The 11,677-nt window shown below is 34.4% G+C and overlaps 1 protein-coding gene across 1 annotated transcript in view; it reads left to right on the top strand.

The window, feature by feature from the left end:
* The window catches only part of Rsbn1l (round spermatid basic protein 1-like), a 56,227-nt gene that overhangs the window by 42,023 nt on the left and 2,527 nt on the right, over positions 1-11,677 (top strand). The window contains exons 6-8 of the mRNA XM_013035263.1: positions 2,484-2,621; positions 5,956-6,098; positions 10,506-10,673. Of these exons, the coding sequence (XP_012890717.1) occupies positions 2,484-2,621; positions 5,956-6,098; positions 10,506-10,673 (449 nt within the window). The remainder of the gene's footprint in view (positions 1-2,483; positions 2,622-5,955; positions 6,099-10,505; positions 10,674-11,677) is intronic.

Genomic DNA, 11,677 nt, shown 5'->3' with positions numbered 1-11,677 from the left:
CTCTCTCTCTCTCTCTCTCTCTCTCTCTCTCTCCCTCCTCTCTCTCTCATCTCTCTCTCCTCTCTCTCTCTCTTTCTCTCTCTGCCAGACCAAATTGCTTAATATGGGATATAAGAATTCCTTTGTACCAAGCAACACACACGCGTACTATAATTGCAAAAGGACTTACTTTATTATTGTATTAATTGTTAAGTGAAAAATAATTTAATTCTTATTTTGATTCAAGTTATATGGATATTTTTGAAATAAAATGTTAGGTATAACCTTACAGTTGAAGAATTTGCCAGATGTGATGAGGAACTGGCTCCCCCTTGTGGCATGTTCCTTTTGGTAAGGATAATGATCAGCAGGCTTCATGTTTTAAAATGAAGAGTGACTACTCTTCCCTCCGTCCCTGCTTCCTGCCCCCTGTGGCAAACAACTCATGAAAATGAGCCAACAGCTGATTATTCTCTTTTCTTATACATTGATGCTGTTATAAGCTAAAGTTCATATATCATATATTTATGATGGATCATTATTCTGAGTGTCTAGGTATGTTCATAGGTACAATAAAATAGCTACAAAATAAGCAGGGTTTAAAGACCAAATAGATTGTATAGTATTAGACAAAATAAGTTAGGTTTACTTGCTGTGAGATTTATGAGAAATTTAAAGGGTCAACATGTGATGAACCTTTTAGGCAAAAGGATTTTCTAAACTTATTGGAGTTACATAATTCTATTTTGAGGATCATTCACATGAGTCATTCTTTATTTAAAAAACCTTAACACTACTGTATTTGCTTCATCCATGTAACAATCTTTGTAAGTAAAATAAAACAGTATTATCCTGGGATTCAGTAGTTCATGCCTATAATCCTAGCTACTCAGAAGGCTCAGGCTTGGAGGATGACAGTTTAAAGCCAGTCTAGACAGAGGAGTTTATGAGATTCCATCTCCAGTTAACCAGCAAAAAGCCAGACTAAAGAGGTGTGGTTCAAGTGGTAGAGTCCTAGTTGAGAAAATGTTGAGTGAACCTGAACAAGGTTGAGATCTCTCTGTTCAGGGTCCTGGTACTGGCAAAATAAAAACAGAAACCCAACAGTATGTCTTAAATGCTTATTTTTGGTGATAAATTTACTGTTAGGATAAATTTTTTCATTTTGTAGCAAGCAGATGTCAGAATGATAAGAGCTCCAGCTTGTTCTATTTATTTTTCATTTAGATAATCTTATGTATTTAATAATTGTGACAATTTAATCTGATAATATTAACTAATACTGATTATGTGAAAGAATTAATTTTAATGTAAGTATAATTTAATTATTTTTGTTAATCAAAATTTCTGAGATTTTTTTCTGAGATTTTTTTTAAAAAACATAATTGATGTTATGTTCTGATGTATTTGCTAGAGTTTCGATTGATGCTTTTAGCATTGTTAAACTATACTAATGAAATGAATGCTGATGACCGATTTGTTTTTTTCTTATTGTGGTGCTACTGTTCTCTTTTAGCTCTATAAGGATAGGATATGGCAGAACCTTTAAGGAGACAGAAAAAGATAAAACTGAGTATAAGATGGTGATACAAACCTGTTACGTAATTTGGGATCTGGAGGAATAGGATTTGGTTCTGTTTATGAATTTGTAATGGTTAATGGTAGTTAATTTGGGACTTCTGTTAACAAAAACTTATTAAAATAAGAACAATTTTTTTTGGGGGGGGGTCAGTCATGGGGCTTGAACTATGGGCCTAGGTGCTGTCCCTGAGCTCTTCATCTCAAGGCTAGCACCCTACCACTTGAGCCATAGCACCATAGCCACCACTTCCACTTTCTGGTGGTTAATTGGAGATGAGAGTCTCATGGACTTTCCTGCCCAGGCTGGCTTTGAACTGAGATCTTCAGATAAATTTATGTAATTATGTTTTCTTTAGTGAATGGAGGGAAAGCATTCCAGTTAAGGAAAACAGAGCTCACAGAACTTCAGCTATTTCTGAAAGTCACATAGCTGGAAGATAGGAAAGGTAAATTTGGGACCTAGGATTCCTCATTTTAGTTTCTAGCTGGTTTTAATCACAGTTTGCCAACCAGCTTCCAATTAATACCTTGAAATTTAGAAAGATATTTCTAGTGACCCTTTGGACATACAAACCACTGATACTGTTTTCTGTAGTATTTTTGAAAATTATAATAAAACTATGAAATAGTACTTCAGAAAAGTGTAGATGTATGTACTTGTAAATATAATTTCAGTTGACATTATAGATCTAATAATGAAGTCTAGGATTATAAGAACATAGTTGTTTAGAATTGTTTATTTGAATGTAGGAATACTTAGAAGTAAAGTAAAATAGCTTCATTATGTGCATTTTCAATGCCTTGTTAATAAAGGCTTTTTGGGCTTGATATATATTCCAATGTTTTGAGCCAATGTGTCATATTGTTATACAATGAAGGAAGCATTATATTATGTGTAACATAATTAAATTTGTATTCTTTAGGTAAAAAGAACGTATTCTCATGGTACTTACAGAGCTGGCCCAATGCGACAAATAAGTTTGGTGGGAGCAGTTGATGAAGAAGTAGGAGATTACTTCCCTGAGTTCCTTGACATGTTGGAAGATTCGCCATTTTTAAAAGTAAGAAAACAATCTCAACAATGTAAATTTGGATGCTACTTTCAGGCTACAGGTGATAATAAAAATGAAAGGTTATTTCAGAATTTTTAAAAATTGAAATTTATTTAAATTGGAAAGAAGAAAATGAAGAGATGGGGAACAGTAATCTGTGTAGTGTGTACTTGAGACTTCTCAAGTCTTAATTATAATGGTATCTCTAAGTGGTAAGTCAGAAAAATAACATTTACCTACTGCTACTACTTGAGAAAATAAAATTCTGTTTTATCAGGTCTTTATAGACAAAGTACCAAAGGATTTTAGAATTATAGGAAGGATGCCTACTAAATTAAGATGTTTATGACAAAGGAATAGTAGCTTGGCGTTATGAAAAATTGGCCTGAGGAATTAAAATTTGTATTTTTGCTTTGGATATGCAAGTGATTTCTGTCCAGATTCTCTCTTAAAAAATAGCCTCTTCAGCCAGGTGCTGGAGGCTCATGCCTGTAATCCTAGCTACTCAGAAGGCTGAGAACTGAGGATCACAGTTCAAAGTCAGCCAGGGCAGAAACGTCTGTGAGACTCATTTCCAATTAACCACCAGAAAACCAGAAGTGATGCTGTGGCTTAAGTGATAGAGCACTAGCCTTGAGCTGAAGAACTCAGGGACAGCTCCCAGGCCCAGAGTTCAAGCCCCATGGCTGACCCTTCCCTCCCCCTCCCAAAAAAAGCCTCTGCATTCTGGGAAATGTTTCTTTTTTTGTGTGTCAGTCCTGAAACTTGAACTCAGGGCCTGAGCTCTTTCCCTTAGCTTTTTTTCTCAAGGCTGGCATACTACCACGGGAACCACAGCTCTACTTCTGGCTCTTTGCTAGTTAGAGATAAGAATCTCATGAACTTTCCTGCCTTGGGTGGTTTTGAATTTCACTTTTCAGATCTTAGCCTCCTGAGTAATTGGCTGTGAGAATCACTGACATCTGGCAAATTTTTCGTACTGTGAAAGAGAGTAAATAGTTAATGGTAGTTACTAGATTAGTTATGCTAATTGTTTAATCAGTAATTCAAACTATGTCATAGTGAAATGTGGGATCCAAGTATACACTCAGAATGTAAGATCAGTTTATTTCTAGTCCCACATAATGTTATACACTTCTTCTGGTTGGTGGGCCTGAACTCTGGGCCTGGGCACTGTCCCTCAGCTCTTTAGCTCAAGGCTAGCACTCTACCACTTGAGTGACAGCTCCACTTCTGGCTTTTTCTGCTTATGTGGTGCTGAGGAATCAAACCCAGGACCTCATGCATGCAAGGCAAGCACTCTACCACTAAGCCACCTTCCCAGCCCCTGTTATACGCTTCTGTTCTTGCTTTTATAAGCTTGATTTACACTCCATAGATTTCTATATCTTACGTATTTTTTCTTTCAATCTATTCTACTTCTTTTACTCTTTCATTATTTTAAAACTTCTTTGTTACTTTTCCTATTTCTTCTAGTCGTATCATGGAAATTAATTGCATTTATTATTTAATAGTGCTTTTGAGAACATTATTTAATGATATTCAAATAGTTCCTTCAAATTCAATTTCTAAAGTAGATACATTGAAAGGAATCTTTATGAAAAGATAACAATCTTCCTTTCAATAGGGGATCTAGAGTAATTTTCTTTTTCTTTTGTTCTGGTCCCATGGCCTGGGCTCTGTCCCTGAGCTTTTTTTTTTTTGGGTCCGGTCGTGGAGCCTGAACTCTGGGCCTGGGCGCTATCCCTCAGCTCTTAAGCTCAAGGCTAGCCCTCTACCACTTGAGTCACAGCGCCACTTCCGGCTTTTTTCTCTTTGCTTATGTGGTGCTGAGGAATTGAACCCAGGGCCTCAGGCATGCAAGGCAGACGCTCTACCACTGAGCCACCTTCCCAGCCCTGTCCCTGAGCTTTTGTGCTTAAGGCTAGCATTCTGCTACTTGAACCATAACTCTACTTCTAGTTATTTTGGTCTTAATTGGAGGTAAGACTCTGATGGACATGCCCAATCTGGCTTGGAACTTCAATCCTCAGATCTCAACTTCTTGAGTAGCTACAATTATAGGCTTGTGCCACCAATGCCCAGCTAAAATCATTTTTTAAAAATAGTACCACAGTTTAAACTTAGGGATCTTACATATGCTCAGGTTTACTGAGTTTGTTCTTGCCTACTTCTTCACTTGAGCTATGCCTCCAGCCTAGCATTTATTTTAATGGTTAATTGGAGATTGAGTCTCATAGGCTTTTCCATCCAGGGACTTTGAATTCAATACTCCAGATCTTACCCTCCTGAGAAGCTAAAATTAGAGGGAGAGGTCAAGCTTTTTTGTTTTGTTTTGACGGTTGTGGAGCTTGAACTCAGAGCCTGGATGCTATCCCTGAACCTCTTGTACTCAAGGCTAGTGTTTCTACCACTTGAGCAATAGCATCACTTCCGGTTTTTGGGTGGTTAATTGGAGATAAGAATCTCATGGGGATTTTTCTGTTTTGCTGGCTTCAAAATGCGATTCTCAGATCTCAGCATCCTGGTAGCTAGGATTATACATGTGAGCCAATGGGGCCTGGCTTTTTGCTTCCGCTCCAATTCTGCACAGAAATGGAGGGATAAAAGATGGACAAATGTAGCAGTGATACTCACTAGCCAGTATGTTAAAAACTATACAACTTGTGGGTGGGAACGGGAGGGAAAATCTGGGAGAAAACGATAGAAGGGGTAACAATGTTCAAAAATAAATGCATTTTTTACCTGACTTATGTAACTGTAACAATAATTGTTTATGTAAATTTATGTAACAATAAATTTTTTTAAATGATGAAAAAATAATTTCCATTCTATGGACAATGTTGGCCAAGTGTATGGCTTCCGCCCTTCTTTTACAATATTTGGTCTCTGGGTTAGGCCACAAGCTCCCCAAGGAACTACTATGTAGAAATATTAATTTTGATTGTTAGTATTCAATTTTTCACTAATTAAAAAGTTAAATAATTTAAAAAGTTTATTGTTTGCTTCTAAACACTGTAATAGAATGCTCTTGCTTATCTTGTTAACTTGTTAAAATCATATGATCCATAGATTTGGTAGAACAAAGAATAACATGATGAATAGCATGCATCATACCTGTGGAAGAGTGGGGTAGTGAAATGTCACTACCCTATCCTGGAAATTGTTTGTATGTTTGAAGTAGATTATTTTGTATGAATGTGTGGGAATATATTCTATATAGCATGCATTTCAAATGTTTAAGCTGTTTATGAATATGTATTTGTGAGGGAAGCAATAGCCTTTATTGTATATTCATATATTTTTAAAAATAATTCATTTCTATATAATTATCTGTCTCTAGTGTACATTGCCATGGGGGACACTTTCTAGTCTACAGTTAGAGAATCGCAAAGATAGTGATGATGGTCCCATCATGTGGGTACGTCCAGGAGAACAAATGATCCCTGTGGCTGATATGCCAAAGTCACCCTTCAAAAGGAAAAGGTTTGTTAAATTCTTTTTCTTTTTCCTTAGGATGGCGATATGTTGGGGTATATGTGCAATAGTTGGGAAGTTGGACGTTTAGAACATGACTGGAATGTACATTAAAAAATACATATTGATAGTAACTTTTTTTAAAACAGCCAAATTTAGCAAATGAGTTATAATTAAAAATTGAAAAATGTTATTCATAGAGAGAGATTTTGAAGAAATTTAACATGTATTGTCAGGGCCTGTATTAAGAGAACTAAATCCTCTTATGGGAGGTATAAAATAATATCAAAACAAATAGAAAACCATATTATGTTCTAAGATTGGATAAGAATGAGAGCCTTTAAATATTTTTTTTCATTTCAATTAGACTCACATACTGCCTAACATGAGATAAATGTGTTTAAAATTTGTAGGAAGAAACTGGAAGAACAAAGTAAGGGGGAATTTGTTACTAGATTTGAAAATTGTTATCAAAGTCAAATTAATCATTGGGGTGGGATAAATTCTGAAATATATTGTAGCATATTGAGAACTTAATACCTGAGACAGTGGAGAAAGGAAGGTTTACTTAATAATAATGTTGGCATTATTGGCAGTCTTATCTGAAAGAAAAAATAAGGAAGAATCCCTATTGTGCTAGAAATAAATTAGAGGTTAAATATAAAAGATAAACAAAAAAAATCAGCATTAAGTTTTTAAACCTGGAACTCATCTTCCTAAGCAAGATAATGGAATATAATTGCAATGCTGTTTGGGAGATGATAGTTATTAACAATAAGTTCAAATCTATCTTACACTAACCTAAAATAATGATAACATATGATACTCAAGTTTAGTATGCAAAAAAATTCATTCCAAAACTTATACAAATATAAAATAGCAATATAAAAATTGTGCCTAGGCAGGCCAGTTTATCTAAAAAAAAGTCTAGATGTTGCATGCCATTATATTGACAGAAATTATCAATAAAATAATATTATGGGCTAGTAGACATGTGAATAAAATCTTTAATATATTGTTACAGAGGGTAGGCTTCTATATTCATTTTGTCAAAGTATTCTGGCAATAGCTTTTTCAATTTAATATTGAATTTAGTATCCTTGCTTTTAGGAATCTATCCCAAGAAATAAAAGCACTAAAAGTTAATATGTAAGGATATTAATTGTCTCAGTGTAGTAAGAAAAAAATCAATCTAGTCTGAATGTTCATCCACAAGGGAATGGGTGAATACACATTTTGTACATTCTTACTAAAGTATGTTGAAATAGTCTTTAGATCTGAAAGGAAAATAATGACACCTTGAAAAAGCAAAATGGAAAATAATAAATAATGTAGTATGTTTTTTTTGTTTTTGGTAGTAGTGGGGAAGATTAAGATAGAGCCTTGTCTCATAACCCAGGTTGGCTTTGAACTCATAATTCTCCTGTCTCAGCTTCTGCAGTGTGAGGATGTTTTTGATGTTTGCCACTAAGCCTGGCTTATGATTCTATTTTTATGATAACATCCACATATAAATATATATTTATGTGAGCACAGAGAAAAGTTGCAAAAATAAACAGTAAGTTAACATTGTGGACATGGAGGTAAGACTAGTGTAGACAATAGCTTTTATTTTAGGCTTCTAAAATTGTCAGATGAGTTACAGTAATTATTAAAGAAATAAAAAGAAAAATACACAGAAAAGAAAATAAAAAGAGCAAACATGGACTATGTCAGACCTCTTACTAATGTATCTCTAGCATCTTCAGTGTCAGCTGCTTAATAAATTATTGATGAATGAAATTTTGCAGCAAATGAAATTTATAGCAAATGATAAAATTAATGTGTTTCTCAGAGATTATTACCTTTTTTTCAAGCATTGTGCTAAGTGCTGCATATGTATTAATTCATTTGAATTTGGCATTAATGAGACCAATCTTGTAGGCTCGAAAGCCTGTTAGTTTCTATAAAGAGGCAACAATATTAGCCAACTTTCACTTTTACTCAGAACATTATTGAGCAAAAAAGTTATAGCAGCATGTGTGTGTGTGTGTGTGTGTGTGTGTGTGTGTGTGTGTGTATGTATATGTGCACGTGCACTAATGCAGTGTTTCAGAGTGGTAAGTAGCAGTTAAGAGTGGGAAATGAGAAACTAGTGATACCTAGGAGGAAAAACGAGTATTTAGGGGGATTTTTTTTTTTTAATTGGAGGGGATTACAGTTCTGGGTTCTGGGGACTGTTGCTGAGCTTTTGTGCTCAAGGCTATCACTCTACCACTTGAACCACAGCTCCACTTCTGGCTCTTTTGATAGTTAATTGGAGATAAAGAGTCTCACAGACTTTCTAGCCTGTGCTGGCTTTGAGCCACCATCCTTAGATCTCAACCTTCTGAGAAGCTAGGAGTACAGGTGTGAGCCACCAGCACCTACCTACAATTAAAATTATTAAACTCACAAAATGATGACATAGTCTTTGCCTTCAAATGTTAATTATTGATTCTGAAGCCATGATGGAAGCACACAAAAACTATATTCTGTAAAATGAAAGAGATTTTACAGTATATGTGGATACTGCAGAATCTGTTTACAACCTCTCTTTTCTTTCTATAAATAAAATACTATGGTGGAAGATAGATGATGGCCAGAGTTGATTTCACTGTTTTATCCACTAGATAGTAAAACTGCAACGAGTGAGGCTAAGTAGTTAGCAAATAGCTTATAGATTAAAGGAGGGAAACAATGGAGGAAGGGTCATTGGAAGAAGATGTCATAATACAGTGTAAACAAAGTTTATTTTTATCATCAATAAATTGCCCATGTTGGTAGAAGTGTCTACTGCCTGTTTGTGTGTGTATGTGTGTGTGTTTCCTTGTTTAACTTAATTTTTATCCTTCTCTCACTTTCAGAAGTAAAGGGAAACTTTTTTCTGTTAGGGGCTATTTCGATATTTTTATCATTAACAGGCTACACAAAATTTTCAATATAGGCAAACAACTGAGGGCAGCTGAGAAGAAGCATATGAGGAGCCTATGTGTCTGCCCTTCATATACCAAATGTTTCATGGGCCTTATTCAGCCACTCATTCCCTAGAGTATAACCTCACATTTGTCAATTATATCTCATTTATTAGGCTCATTGCCTACAGTGGTACATGGTGTTTCAAATATGTTCTACCAATGCTGAACTAATGCATTGAAAAAAATTATTCAAGAAGTATGTCTTTCATTAGCCAAGGGATTTCAGTGGGAGTATATTCCCACTGAATACAGTAAACTCAGTTCCTTGTGAAGAATATGTTTCAAGACCTCAACGTGGAAGCCTGAAACCTTACTGTAGAACCCTGTATGTATTATGTTTTATTCCTATACATGTATATCTATGATGAAGTTTACTTTATAAATTAGGCATAGTAAGAGATTAACAGCAATAAATAATAACAATACACTGTAGTGAAAGGTATGTAAATGTATTCTACCGCTCTCAAAATAGTATGCTTTCACCAAAATCTATACTAAACTAACATGGTGATATGGAGGTGAGGTAGGTAGAAATAATAGCTTTTGATTTTAATATCTAAAATGGCTTGATGAGTTATAGTATGCCAACTTTTCTTTGTCACACCTGAATTGCCAATAACGCTATTGTCATTTAGGGTTATTGTTAAGTAAAATAAAGGTTATCTGAATCTATGTGCTAGGATCTTGAGACAGTTTGATAATGATGGCAGCAACTTTACTGAGTGTCTGATATACAGGTACTAGTCCCTGGACAAGGGGATGATTTGAATCCTAGGCAAGACAAAGTTGAATGGTACAAGATTTCATACTGAGTTGTTTATTTCTTGGATTTCCTACTTAATATTCTAAAACCACAATTGACTGCAAATAACTGAATCAGAGGGAAGTGAAATCACTATAAAGAAGACCTACTGTAGGGCAATAGATCATTTGATGGAATACATCATTTGAAAATTTTTTTTAATTAAAAAAAAATTTTTATTGCAACGATACTGCACCAAGGGGTTACAGTTAACGTGAGTAAGGTAATGAGTACATTTCTTATTGAGCATTGTTACACCCCTCCGTTTTTCCCCATAATTTTGTTTCTTATTCAAGTATATTTATCTGTATAGCTGCCATTCTTGTGTATAGTAGGAAAAAGGGCTTTGTATGCATATGTTTTGTTTTTCTTATTTATTACTATTTTTTTGTGTGTGTATGCTAGTACTAGGGCTTGAATTCAGGGCTGAGAATTGTGTCTGAACTTAAGTATAGCACTCTACCATTTGACCTACAGCTCCACTTCCATGGTTTTGTTGATTCTTAAAATTTGATTTGAAATAGGTTGTTTAAAGTTCCTTTTTCTCTGAATTAATATGATTATTGAATGTTTGATGGCAAGTAAGGATCAATATAAATATAAATCTCTTGAAAACAGAACTACCAATGAAATAAAAAACCTTCAGTATCTACCTCGAACCAGTGAGCCTCGGGAGATGCTCTTTGAAGACAGGACACGAGCACATGCAGATCATATAGGACAAGGTTTTGAACGACAGACGACAGCTGCTGTTGGTGTGCTGAAGGCTGTGCACTGTGGAGACTGGTATATATAACTACTGCTATTCAATGAAAGGCTTTCTTGGCTTATAAAGTTTTTCTTAGTGATTAGTTAAACCAAGATTTTAAGTTGTTAAAATCAACTTTTAATTATTTGGATTGTGTGAAATAATGTTTTTAATCATCATTGACAAGCAGGACGAAAATTGCAGTAAAGACAACTAAGTTTACTTGATTCTTGCCATATGCTCCTTTACAAATGTTGTCTTACTAAAGTTTCTTAACTACTTTTTTCTTACTAATTTTGGTAATATTTATTACAAAGGAACTGAACCCAAGGCTGTGAAATAATTAGGGTTTTAGATCTGACTAGACTTTTGTTTTTTACTGTTCTACTTTGCTGGTCCCTTTGTAGTTTTAGTATCTGGTTGCTGATCTGTATCTATCTGCCTATCTATCTGGGTATCTATCTATGTATCAATATCTATCTATGGGGTTATATATGTGTACCCATAGATAGATAGATAGATAGATAACACACACATATATATATGTATATATATATTTCTCTTAAATAAGTTTTTAAAAGAGTTTCAATTCCAGAAGTCAGGTTATGAGTACAGTGTCACCCCTTCTGAACTATTTGGTTCTCCTTGGTTATCTTTCTTTTTCTCTGAATTATATAATTATTGAATGTTTGATGGCAAGTAAGGATCAATATAAATATAAATCTCTTGAAAACAGAATTACCAATGAAATAAAAACCTTTAGTATCTACCTTGAATCAGTGAGCCTCGGAAGATGCTCTTTGAAGACATGCTATAGGATCTCCTGCTTTCTTATGATTTGATTTTTTTTTTGAGTTTGTGTTTTTTTATGTTTATTTATTCTTTTTTACTTTCAGCCTATTTGTAAGCTTATATTATTGTTCTGTGAAGATACCATAAAGCTAGGTCTTTCTTTTTTTTTTTTTAATGATTAGTCTTTTAGTTGGAGTAATTAGACCATTTAATTTAATATAACAATTAATTTGGATCTATTGTCTTTTTA

Source organism: Dipodomys ordii, unplaced genomic scaffold (genome assembly GCF_000151885.1).
Source record: "Dipodomys ordii isolate 6190 unplaced genomic scaffold, Dord_2.0 Scaffold207, whole genome shotgun sequence".
Taxonomy (NCBI): Eukaryota; Metazoa; Chordata; class Mammalia; order Rodentia; family Heteromyidae; genus Dipodomys; species Dipodomys ordii.
Note: the sequence above shows the minus strand (reverse complement) of the source record. Positions and strands in the feature narration are given on the sequence as shown.